Below are 13,372 nucleotides of genomic sequence, written 5' to 3' on the forward strand. Positions count from 1 at the left end.
GCAAAGCTAGAGATGTCAAGCCTTTATTTGTCATAATTGTGATGATTGTGGCGTACAGCTGATGAAAACCCCAAATTCACAATCTCAGAAAATTAGAATATTAAATGAAATCATCAAAACAAGGATTGCAAATAGAACAATAGTGGACCTCTGAAAAGTAGAAGCATGCATATATACTCAGTACTTGGTTTGGGCCCCTTTTGCATCCATTACTGTCGCAATGCGGCGTGGCATGGATGCTATCAGGCTATGGCACTGCTGAGGTGTTATGGAAGACCAGGATGCTTCAATAGCGGCCTTCAGCTCTTCTGCATTGCTCGGTCTCATATCTCTCATCTTTCTCTTGACAATGCCCCATAGATTCTCCATGGGGTTCAGGTCAGGTGAGTTTGCTGTCCAATCAAGCACAGCAATCCCATGGGCATTAAACCAGGTTTTGGTACTTTTGGCAGTGTGGGCAGATGCCAAGTCCTGCAGGAAAATGAAGTCAGCATCCCCATAAACTCTGCGGAAGAAAGCATGAAATGCTCCAAAATCTCCTGGTAGATGGCTGCGTTGACCCTGGACTTAATGAAGCACAGTGGACCAACACCAGCAGATGACATGGCTCCCCAAATCAACACAGACTGTGGAAACTTCACACTGGACTTCAAGCATCTGGCATTGTGTGCCTCCCCATTCTTCCTCCAGACTCTGGGTCCTTGGTTTCCAAATGAGATGCAAAAGTTGCTCTCATCAGAAAAGAGGACATGAGACCACTGAACAACAGACCAGTTCTTTTTTTTTTCTGTAGCCCAGGTAAGATGCTTCTGACGTTGTTTCTTGTTCCGGAGTGGCTTGACAAGAGGAATACGACACCTGAAGCCCATCTCCAGGATCCGTCTGTGTGTGGTGGCTCTGGATGCACTAACTCCAGCCTCAGTCCACTCCTTGTGAAAGTCCCCAATACATTTGAATGGTCCTTTCCTGACAATCCTCTCCAGGCTGCGGTCATCCCTGCTGCTTGTGCACCTTTTTCTTCCACGTTTTCCCCTTCTGCAGTTACCTTTTGAGGCTTTCCCTCCTTATGGAGGGTCTCAATGATGGTTTTCTGCACAGCTGTCAGGTCAGCAGCCTTCCCCATGATTGTGATTCCTACTGACCCAGACTGGGAGACCATTTAAAGGCTCAGGAACCCTTTGCAGGTGTTATGGATTGAGTAGCTACTGCACCTTTTCACAATATTCTAATTTTCTGACATTGTGAATTTGGGGTTTTCATCAGCTGGACGCCACAATCATGACAAATAAAGGCTTGACATCTCTCGCTTTGCATGTCATGAGTCTATCTCATATGTTAGTTTCACCTTTTAAGTTGAATTCCTGAAATAAATGATTTTTTTCACGATATTCTAATTTTTCGAGTATCACCTGTATTTGTTTGTTTGTCATATTTATGGTGGAACCTAAAGGCTGTTTTCCCCCTTCAAATCACATAATTCTAAAATAAAATGACCCCAATCAGGCCTGGGTCTGATCAGTGCTTGCACCAGAAATTGCCTGGGAACCCAATGTACACCACCTTGAGTTCCATAATGGAAGAAATGTGGAATATAAATATATAACCCTAATAACAATAACTTCTCTGTTATCTAGGGCAGCTTTCTGCAGAAAGCAAGGATGCAGACAGTTAAAATCACAGTGGAATAAAGAGAGCCCTTTCACTTTCTGTTCTATCAGACTTCAGTCACTGAAGGGAGGCTGCAAAGATGTAATGGTAACCAAACACTTCACGTGGTCCTCCTCATCGATGGTAAGCTAAGCTTGAAAAGCATGAAAAGTCTGGCGAGGAAAGGGAGCTAGGGGGTTGGACTAGATGACCCTAGTGGTCCCTTCCAACTCTACGATTCTATGTAAGGAAGAGGTGGGTGGTTTGGGAAAAGTCAGGAATAACAAGTAGATGTTTGTCCCAAGTGGGGTCAACAGCAGAGTTACTGAGAAAGGGGAAGTGGCAGAGGGAACTGGGCAAATCCCCCCTCTATATTATGATTATGCAGCACTGGCCCTTATGACACAAAACCAAAGCCACTCCCGAAAAGAGGCGCAGCTTAGAACGTGGCGAAAAACAAACCAACGAAACTTCAGTATTCATGCTTGTTTTAAAGTTTCCAGCCTTAAAACCCCCAAACCTGAGATAGCGTGCAACTAGTCAAAATAACACAAGACTCGCCAGGCACCAACCATTTCATTTTTAATGACGGGCGGGGGCGGGGGGAAGATGGGTCCCCTCTCAATCCTCCTTCCACGCCTCCGCAGGTTCTTTTTGGACGCGAGTTTCCACAACCCCACAAACCCGGATCCCTTCCTCCCTCCGTCTTCCTTATGGGCGGAGCAGGAGCCCGAAAGCCCGGCCAGGAATTCAAGAGGGAGGCTCCCAGCTTTTGGAAGCGGAATCACGGCTCTGCCCCCGCCCTTTGCCCCATCTCTTTCCCTGGAGCTGGGCGGAGGCGCGCCCTCCCTTCCCCTCTCTGCCGTCGATGACTCGTCCCCTTCGCGAGGCGGAATGAGCCCGGATCCCAGCCACTCCCCCCGCCCACGAGAGATTTGGGGGCGAGCGGGACCACCCCTCCTCAGCCTCTCCTCCTCCCGTTTGCCTTTGCCGGGCCATATATACACGACGAGAGGCGCACTCTCCCCTTTTCCCTTGGAAAGGGACGCCTAGCGCCGGCGGGCGGGGACGCGCAACGACGTGTGGGCTGCGCGGCGCTCCTGAGCATTACGGCGCCCATTCCTGGCTCCTTTGACTTGTTCTCCAGCGGCGGCGGCGGCGGCGGCGGCGAGGGAAGCTGGAAGCGCTTTTGCTTTTGTCGATCCTGAGCAGCCATGGCCGAGCGCCGCGCCTTCGCTCAGAAGATCAGCAGGTAAGGCGGGCGGCGCGCAGGCGGCGCGACCAACCTGCGGGCCTCGCGGGCTTTGCTGCCGGAGGAGCTGCAACTTGGGTTCTGTAGGCGAAGCGCCAGGGGCCTAAGATGCCGCCTGTCTCCGCGCGCCTCTCCCCGAGGCAGCCTGCGGGTGGCCGGGTTGCGCTTGGGGCGGGGAAGTGCTCGCCCGGCGGGTGCTGCTGCGCGCTCCTGGCTGGCCCTGGTCCTGCGAGCAGTCACACCCTCTAGGTCCTCGGGTGCCCCGCGTTTCCCTCCGCGCCAGCCCGGAGGCTGGGAGCATTGTGTGCTCGCGTGTTATCGCAAAGGGCGTTACGCTCTCTGCGTGACCCCGATCTGCAGGCACCTTCTGTCTGCCGAACACCCTGCGCTCCGGCGAGTGGGCGGGGCGCCTGGTGGAGTTTCTCCCAGATCTGGCAGAAAAAGCGTGCGAGGGTTGTCCCAGGGCTTTGCCATACTCTGCGTTCTGCGTCGGAGGGAGGTGGCTGCATTGTGTGATTGCGCCGTGCTTTGTGAGCTGCTTGCAAGTGCACGGTAGCAAACCGCAAGCATGCTGTTCGTTTATGCGCTGGCTTAAGAGCTGACATGCATGCATTGTCCTTTCCCCCCCTCTTTATCTTTGCATTCGGTGAATCGTGTGCAGGGCCCTTTTGCCATGCATTGTTCTCCAGATTCGTGTAGCAGGCTGGTGTATTTTACTCCCACTGTCCTTATGCCTGTGAATTGTCTTTCTCAGAGTGTGGTTCTAAGCTGCCTACTGTGCTTGATCTGGTGAGGTGCGCCATGGCTTTGCATTCAAGGTTGTGATGTATGTGCCTGAGGGAGCTGGTGATGCATGTGTTATACACAAAGGGGAATCTGGGATGGGTTCTTGGTCATGTGCAGAACACACAATGATGTTTTCTTGTCTGCTATACAGCATGGCACGCATATCTCATTCCACGGAATAAGGTGGAGAGCAGAACTCAGGTCTGATGTTCAGGGGATGCAAAACCCTCTGATTTTTTTTTGCTGTCTTGCAACTGTCAACCTGCTCCGGAATTATAGGGTCCCTTTCCTTAAGTTCTTTCTTCACTGGAAGGAATGCTCTTTCTCCATGTAAGATATGTAGAAGTTCAGACTCTTAGAATAAATTCCAGGTTCTGCATTATTCATTTTTTGCTCCTCTCCTTTTAGAGAGACTTGCCTTTTTAAAGTAAAGAACAAGCCTTTGATTTGAGAAAGAAGTTCTCCCAAAAATATTCCTGCCATTTTTTCTTTAACAATATTGCCTGCCTTTATGAAATGATGTTAAGCTACTATTTCCATCCAATGTGTTGGCCCAGTCTGGTATTCTCCAAAGCTAAACACAGTTCACAAAGCAGAAAACCCCCAAACTCTGGATGTTTCTTAGTATTGGGTTTTCACATCTTGGACAGGGGGAGGCTTCTTTGCAAATCACTGTGGATTGATGCTAGGTTGGTCAGGACTGATGAAAGCACATTTTACGTGCCCCCAAGTTTTTCTTGCAGGGATGCCAACTTAAATAAACCCCACCCCACATAATTGATCACAAGATGCAATGTGCACACACCATTAGAATGGCAATGCCCACCAAGGGGGGGCTCGGTCCCCTCAAATATTTTATTGGGAGGGTTTGAAGGGAACTCAGCCCCTAGGAGATGGCTCCTATGCTTCCATGGGACATTAATTTGGCACCTTCCATTTTTTGTTTCCACTGCTTAGTGATTACCATTTTGTTTAGGGAATCTTTTAATTTTTCTTGTATTTTTCTGAGTTTTAATCTCTCTGCCATATATGGGTCTATTTTTCATTGAAAAATGCTTTATCCAATTTATTATAACTCAGGTACATTGCTAGCCACTTTATTTTATAGTGACTAAGGTATATAAAGTTTAGGTATATAAACTTTAATGAATTCAAATCTTGGAGAACTTGTTAAGGACAATTATAGGAAAAACTAGCAACAGAATTCACATACAAGGGTAGACAAAACAACTGGGTAGACAAAACAATAAAAATGAGGGAATAGCTGTACTTGTTCAAAAACCGAAAGGATTTAATCTTCAAATCTGAGTTCTTTCTTAGTTGTGACTATAAATGTGTCAAGGTCTTGATTTCCTGCTAGCTTCCCTGCAAGATGGTAAAGAGTTTGTATATTCTTCACTTTCTTTTTTATGAGGAAATACTTTCTATATACCTGAGGGGTCATTTTAGTGAAGTCCAGTTTGCAAGTTAGATTTAGTCCAAGGAAAGTGTTGCAGTGAGCAGTATATTGGGGTGGGTATTTATATGGAGTAGTCGTGCCACTGCCATATTCTCTATGCTAAAGTTCACTACTCCACCTATACACAGTGTGCTGCCTCAGAAACTTTACAGCTGTTCCATCTGTGCTTCTTTGAACTACTGGTATGTTATTGACACATTTACAGTGCATTCCTTTGCATATTTACTCAGAGGTGAATCCCTTTCTCTTGACTAAGTGTGTTTTAGACCACAAAAGTGGCATCATACCACTTTAACAGTCCTGGCTTCTCCTGGGAATTGTACTTTGAACAATTCCCAGAACCCTTAACAGAGACCCTTCTTCCTTTTACAGAGGTACAATTCTCAGAGTTCCCTGTGTTAAATGAATAGAGCTCATGTGGCCTAGATTACAGCTGTAAATTGAGTAATGGGGAGATTTTAAGGATAATAATTCTCCCTACATGCATGTATGTTTGGGTAGGTGATGCTAATCCACATTATTGGCTTTCAGTTCATGACTAAGGAAATAGTAATAATTCCAGATTAAAGGATTATGACATTGTTCACTGCTCCCTTAGCTTTCCCCACCCTGCTAGATATTATTCAGGCACCCCCAAACTCAGGTCTCCAGCTGTTTTGGGACTACAACTCCCATCATCCCTAGCTAACAGAGTCAGTGGTCAGGGATGATGGCAATTGTAGTCCCAGAACAGCTGGAGGTCTGAGTTTGGGGATGCCTGTTACATGTGTGACCAGTAACACAATGTTGCAGAGTAAATTGCACTTTTTTCCAGTTCACCATGCCCTCTTCCAAAACATCCATTCCACCCCCTCCTCAGATATCCTGTGGCTACTGAGCATGCTCATTTCTCTTTGCGCTGCTTTGGTGGGGGGGGGGTGTTGTCCCAATATCCCCCCTAGACTTACTTACTTTCTTTTACTAAATATTTTTGTATTCCTGCAGACTGTTAGGTTCCCCCAAGCATTTTTTTTAAAAAAATCTATCTCTTGTTTCTCATGGTCTTTGTTTGGGCTACAACACTCCCCAGCTGAGTTCCCTATTAGAGGGACAGATAGTGATAAAGGATTGGGGGTATGATGCAATTAAGAAAAAGCTTCCTCCCTGGTGCATTTTGCCATGGGAGATGATTGTTCCATGGGAGCAACTCTAAAGGAAAGTGAGTTCCATTTGAAATCAAATAGATTTCCACTTAGGCTCCCAAGCAACTTATTATTAGTCTCTCTCTTCCTCACCTTCCCCAACAACTGGAAATAACCACTGTGTTTAAGAATCTGGGGACCACAGGTTGCAATTCTAAGCATGCATACCAAAGAGGAAGTCCCATTGAAATCAATTAATATGTTTGCAGTGATGGAACTTTATTTCATTCCTCACCAGGGGAACGAAAAGAATCTGTTTTGCTTATTAGAATCACAGTGATTGATCAAGTGCTCTTGCTAATACTCTTGACTACTTCTCTTAAGTAGTGGCTGCATCAGATTGACATTGACCGGTTCAATTGTAGCTATTCAGAAGGCAGGAGCCAGAAGAATGTTACTTTCACCCCTTGTGAATGGCAGGCCCTGGCAGCAGTGACTGAATCTATTCATGGCAGAGGACCACTCCAAAAGAAAAATGGGGGGGGGGGGAGAGAGAAGAAGAGTGTCAGCCTTTCTTGTCCTTATCTTTGTTTATAGGGAAAGGGGAAATGCTGGAAGAGACCAGAAGTGATGAACTGTCTGTTTTTTTTGATCCCTGTGTATTTACTTTGCAACAGCAACAATAAGAGAAATATATTCAGGTATATCCGTAAGAAGTGGCGATGCATCAGCAGGTAGAAGGCTCTACAACCAATTTTGGAATTTATTTTCATGCATTTTATTTTTTTCATTTATGAATTGCTTCCCATGAAAACACCCTGAAGTGTTTAATAATTAAAAAACATCAGTAATAAAGACATATACAAAGCATTTTCAAATCCAGTTCAGATGCAGACTGGGATAAGAACCTCTTTATAGAAGGCTTGCTGAAAAAGAAAGGTTTTCAGTACGCCCTAATAGGAGGGTGCTGCACTAAAGGCCTGATACATACTGGTAAGGATTTCTGTTTCAGCACTGAATCCCCCTCTTAAACATGGTGCCTTAAAACATCTTTGAGACTCCTGGTGAAAACTGTTTATTCAAGTTTTTTTTTGTTTTTGTTTTAAAAACAATCATTTAGAAGCCATGAAAAGTTTTCATTGTTTTTGAAATACTGATATCTCAGAAGTTGAAATTTTAAGTCTTAGGCCCCATGCAAGCCATTTATAGTCTCAGGTTTTCTTCACGCTGTGAACAGCTGCTCATGTTGTACAATTAAACCATTCCGCAAAAAACTTAGATATTCTCGGTAGTAAAATTAGATTCTTATGGGTCTGAACAACAGTTCAAAATGCAAAGCCTTTCTGTCACATTGTGTTGCTTGGTTCTTATGTAAAGTGGCAAAATTCACAATGATTTTTAGCGGTGGTAAGGTCTCACTGCAGTCTGCAACTGGTTATATGTTGGCTCAGTGCAAAGCCTGAATTGCTTTTCTTTTTGGCCGCTTGTTCAGCTGATGTAACCAAAAAGAGAGCTTTATTACATTTCTTTTTACTTCTTAAGAGCTACTTTTCACATAACTTTTTAAAAACTTGGGCGTACTTGAAAGCCACATCTGTACCTACGGATATATGGAAAATGTAATTTGGAAAACACTAGGTCAGAAATCCAAAGGTCTTACGGGTGTCAATGGCTCAGTTGCTCAGAGGTTACAGACTCCACTGTTGGCTCTTTGGGGCCAGGTGAAACAAAGATCCCATGATCTATGGGCAACTTTGAGCAAAACTGAGGAATGATGGACGGTATTTTGATGAAAATATTGCTGGTGCAGATTGGGCCAACATTGTCAGGGCTTTTCACAAGAAACAGCTTATAGCTGGCTGCTATAGAACAGGAATGATGGGGAGTGTAGTCTGTAACAGTGGAGGGCACCGTGTTGGCTGTCCCTGAAAAACAATATACAATATACCTTGGTTCTCAAACTTAATCCGTTCCAAAACCAAAGTGTTCCAAAACCAAGGCACGCTTTCCCATAGAAAGTAATGCAAAATGGATTAATCCGTTCCAGACTTTTAAAAACAACCCCTAAAACAGCAATTTAACATGAATTTTACTATCTATCTAATGAGACCGTTGATCCATAAAAAGTAAACAATAAACAATGTACTGCAGTCACAAAATCAATCAGTAGCTGAACTGGGTTCCACACAGTCACAAAACAAAATAACCCACAACAAAACAACCCCCCCCCCCGCAGAAACAAAATAAATAGCAAAAACAAACAGACCTCAGCGTAACTTTCAAAACGGATGTGTAGCACTCAAATTGGAAGCATAACACTCAAAACGGAGCACATTCGGCTTCCAAAAAAAGTTCACAAGCAGGAACACTTACTTCTGGGTTTGCAGTGTTTGGGTTCCAAGTTGTTTGAGTACCAATGCATTTGAGAACCAAGGTAACACTGTAATCATAATTCTAAACATAGTGCACATACTTGAATTGTGCATATAAAGACAATAGGGGTGTTTTGTTTTTGTTTTTTTAAAAAAACACCTTTCATTTTTTAAAAATACTGAGAGTCTGCAGGTGCAGACTTTCAAAAGCAGTTTCCAAAATTTACATTTGGTCTTTTTTGGTCTGAATTTTGCATATTCTCTCAATAAACCTTTGTTTCAGAAAAAACCCTCTCTGCACATAATGATCTCATTGAATCACAAATGTGGTAGAATATTTGGTTAATTATTTTTCTCCTTTGTGACAGTCTTTGAAAACTAATTCCATATCCTTTGGTAACATAAACAGTTCCATCATTTGATAATATTAGAAGCTACGTTTTCTCATGGTGAAGGATTGTCAGTTTGTGGCTTGTGGTTGCATCCTGGTAACAATTTGTAGACAAATTCCAGAGGCTTAATTTTTTCCCGGCTGCCCATGAATTCCTAGAAATGAATATATGCATCCCACAATAAAAGGTTACACACATTCCATTAATAGACTCAAAGTGCTTTTAAGGCAAATGGCTGTAAAGTTAACTCATTCAGGGTTTGCCCACTTTTTGGGCCAGTGGGCACATTTTGAATTTTGAGAGAGTGCTGAGGGTACCAGTCACAAAATAGCTGCTGCTGGGATGGGGGGGGGGGGCGGACAGTTGTGGCCCAACATGAAATGGCTGCCATGAGGGGCATGACATAACACAAAGTGAGAGAAAAAGCCACTTTTTTTGCTGACTTCCTTGAACTGCAAAAATGAGAGGAGGTCAACCAAATGCATAGCTAGTGAGCTCTCTTTGTTGGTGGGTCTGAAGCCTAGTTTAGTATATGAGCAGGAATGGGGAAGCAACAGCCCTCCAGATTTTGTTGGACCACAACTTCCATCATATCTGACCATTGGTGATGCTGACTGGGGCTGTTGGGCATTGTAGTTCAACACCTGGAGGCTGCAGTTTCTCCATCTTACCTAAAGGAATAATACAGAAGAATTTGCCACCACCTTTCTTCACTGCTGAAATACATGGAATTTCAGTTTACAGCCAGACTCTGTTAAAGAAAAGGAGGTCTCCCTGTGAACAAGATCTAACATATGATAGTGAGAGTTGGATGAACCAAAATCTACTACTCCTTATAGTTACTAGATACCATGCTGTTGCAGACAGTTCTATTCAGGGGGCTAAGGAAACATCTGCCCTCCCTATGAGGACACAGCAATGAAGAACACAAGAAGAGCCCTTGTACCCCATCTCACTGATCATCCTGTTTTCTCACAGATCAGATGTCTCCAGGAAGCTCACATATAGGGTGTGAAGGCAACAGTCTTTCCTGCTCTTGTGTCTGTACCCCATCTTTGAAACTTGGAAGTTCTCCTTGGTTACTGTGGGGAAATAGCCACTGATAGGTCCATAATAATAACAGCCCTGAACTCCTGTATAGCTATTTCAAGTGTTCAGAGTGCTTCTCAAACATGTATTCATTATCCACACAACAACCAGTGATGGGGGACCTTTGGCCCTCCAGATGTTGATCTCCAACTCCAGTCAGCCACCATCTGCACAGTCAGGGATTTATCAAATCCTATTTTAAACCCATCTGAGCTTAAGGGCCATTACCACATCTTGTAACAATGAATTTTATACATGTAAATATGATTTTAATGAAATATTGCTCCTGTTTGTCAGTGCTGCATCTCCTGCCAATTTCAATGGGTAACCATGAGTTCTTGTGTTATGAACATACTTCTTACTCTTAACAATTTATCTCCTGTACTCACTCATGTCTATTCTCTTTCTGGTAAACAATTACCTCCATTGCTGGCCTAGCATTTCTTTTACATTGCTGGCTTCTTTGATGATCCCCGTGATGAAGGTGTTGTCAATTTCATGCTTTAAAGGCTTTTAAAGCCTCCTCTCAAACATCTGATGGACTCTGAAGAGGCTATCAAACTCTGGCAGTCTGTATGCTGATTATTAAGATTTAAAGCAGCGATGGTTTGGAGAGGCAGTGCAAGAATTTATGGACCCATGTTACTTGGTAACTAATCCTTCATAGGTCCTATGCCTAGTCTTGTTTCTGCATAGGGCTTTGCGTAGTCAGACATTTTCTTAGTGAGGGCTTTGGGTCAAACTACAGAAGAAGGGCTTGTGATCTGTACAGTACAAGTTATTTACAAGTTTGCAGTGCATATATTTATTTCATGGACAAGAGGGTAATCCTTGCCTTCATGTTATCAATGAAAGGTAATACTTTAGCATTCAGAAGGAAATTACTTTCTGAATCATGAGGTAAAGTGAAAATGTGTAAAGAGCAATCCACCCCACCTCTGCCACGTCAATTTGGGAGGAGGTTTGGATTACTGTAGGCTGAGGTGTCCCTCATCCTAGCTCTCATGCCTTAGCTGGCCTTCTGTTGTCCACTAAATGTGAGTGTGGGAGCCAATGGAAAGCCCTGAAAATGGGACATTTTGAGAGACGGGGTAGAGTTAAGCCAGTCTTGCTACCATTGTAATAGCATTGGGGATCAGGGCTCATCCTGCCTTCCAGCCACCATGAACAGATGTGACTGTGGTTCCAACTCTTTCCAAAGCTCTGCCATCAGGAAAAGGGAGTTAGGATTTCTCTCACCATATTGCTTGCTACTCCTTGGAAGCTTCAGAAGTGGGAAGGTCTGTAGGACAAGAATGGGCTGGGCTCTCCTGACTGATTTAAAACAAACAGAAACTAAACCACTAAAGCACTGTCATTTAATATGAAGAAAGACCCTGATAAATTTAAATAAATACAGAAGAACATTTCTACTCTCTGTTCCCCATCTGTTTTCCCTCTCTAATTTTCTTCCATATTATCTTCTTGGTGTAAACTGAGTTGTTGGGGGTTGATACAGGCTCATGTACCGGTAGTTCAGTTGATAATCTAAAACCTTTAAAGAATAAATTAACAAAAAATAAAAATAATGAAATTTGACTTGCATACATACAATCTAATACATGCAAAGGCCACATGGCAATGTATTATGGATGGAGCCCTAATGCTCTGCAAATATTGGCATTTTTAAAATGCTGTCACTAAAAGCAGTGTTCTATCACATTTTGAATAAAATTACCTTTTAATTCTAGAACTGTGGCAGCTGAAGTCCGGAAGCAGATTTCAGGACAATATGGTGGATCACCGCAGCTTCTCAAGAACCTTAATATTGGAGGCAGCATTTCCCATCACACAACTGTAAGTAATTTTTTATATGCATAAGAAAGCTGAACTGGTGCAGAACACAAACTGCTTTAATCTGGCTTTCCTGTATGTAAAAGCAAGCACGCTTGCTGGTTTCTAGATTGCACTCTTAGCTATGGATGCTGATTGTGTGGATACCCAAATCTGTCTTCAAGTGTGAAGGGCATGTCCAAGAAAACCGAGGGCATACCCTTTTGCAATACTTGGAATTGGCAAGGAGGTTTGGCCCTTTTCTGAGTACCTTAAAGGAGCATATCTGTACCCAGTTTCTAAATTTGGTCTTCAAATGTGGTGGGCATGTCTAGGAAACGAATGTGCCTGGATGTATTATTAATTACACAAAGGAGACTGGGATGTGTGAGTTCTTGTGCCAGATTTTGTGTATGTAGCGTCCCCGAGAACAGCAGCATAACTAGGGTGAGCAATATGGATTTTTGCCCAGATGCAGCTACTTGCAGTAGGGTGTGGGATTTGCTCGGCTGCAGAGTTGGATACCGCTCAGAATACAAAACTGGCCAGGTAAAGCTCTCTTTTAAGAGATACATATAAAGGGTTGCATTCAAGAGTTCTTTCTGCATATTCAAGACACCTGGGATAGCTCAGTCGATAGAGCACGAGTCTTTAATCTCAAGGTCATTGGCTTGAGGCCCAGGCTGGGCAAAATATCTCTGCATTGGACTCGACCCTCGTGGGCCCTTCCAACTCAGCAAAGTCTAAGATTCTAAGGCATCTCCCCTGTATTCTGACATTCCCCTCCTCCTGCTGATGCAGCCACTATGTCTGTGTCTAGCAGAATTTTGGAGAGCTGCAGGGACTGCAGTGGGAAGAAGTAACAGGTAAAATCCTGTTGGACTTCCTCTTTCTTAATTCTGGATGCTTCCCTTCCATAGTTAAGTGTTTTTGCTATATTTTTGTGGATACAAACTTAGGGATGTATCCAGCATCGCATGAACGGAGTTCTGCTTCCACAATGAGACTTCCCTTTCATAACCTTTCCCAGTGTGCACCCAAATCTGTACTAGAGTGTTTCCTGGCCCTTTATAGCAAATCTTGACGATGCACTGGGAGCTGCAGAGGAGAGAAGGGAAAAGCTGCTTTGCACAATTGGAAGTATGTGAACGACAACACTGAATCCCTTATCAATCCCCATGCATGACATCAGTCTCTACTAAAATATTTAAGATATTGGAAACAACTTTTGATTGTGTAATTATACCTACACAAATTTCACAATAGCTACATGTTTCTTGGATATTATTAATCTAAAAAGATTAAAAACAAGCAGCTGGTTCTTCAAGATGTTCTGAACTAACTTTAGATTAAACAGGATTGGCTGTGAGGAAGAGTTGGAGATGTATTTTAAAAATTAAAAATAGCTGCATATTCAAGAGAGTGTTGCTAGTTTCCAGAAT

At 43.6% G+C, this 13,372-nt stretch overlaps 1 protein-coding gene across 10 annotated transcripts in view; it reads left to right on the forward strand.

The window, feature by feature from the left end:
• Positions 1-2,739: 2,739 nt before the first annotated feature.
• The window catches only part of DOCK7 (dedicator of cytokinesis 7), a 118,602-nt gene continuing 107,969 nt past the window's right edge, over positions 2,740-13,372 (forward strand). For all 10 annotated transcript variants that reach the window (XM_033151918.1, XM_033151919.1, XM_033151920.1 and 7 more), the window contains exons 1-2: positions 2,740-2,899; positions 11,849-11,954. In XM_033151918.1, the coding sequence (XP_033007809.1) occupies positions 2,862-2,899; positions 11,849-11,954 (144 nt within the window). In that variant the 5' untranslated portion in view covers positions 2,740-2,861. The remainder of the gene's footprint in view (positions 2,900-11,848; positions 11,955-13,372) is intronic.

Source organism: Lacerta agilis, chromosome 6, assembly GCF_009819535.1.
Source record: "Lacerta agilis isolate rLacAgi1 chromosome 6, rLacAgi1.pri, whole genome shotgun sequence".
In the NCBI taxonomy this organism is placed as follows: domain Eukaryota; kingdom Metazoa; phylum Chordata; class Lepidosauria; order Squamata; family Lacertidae; genus Lacerta; species Lacerta agilis.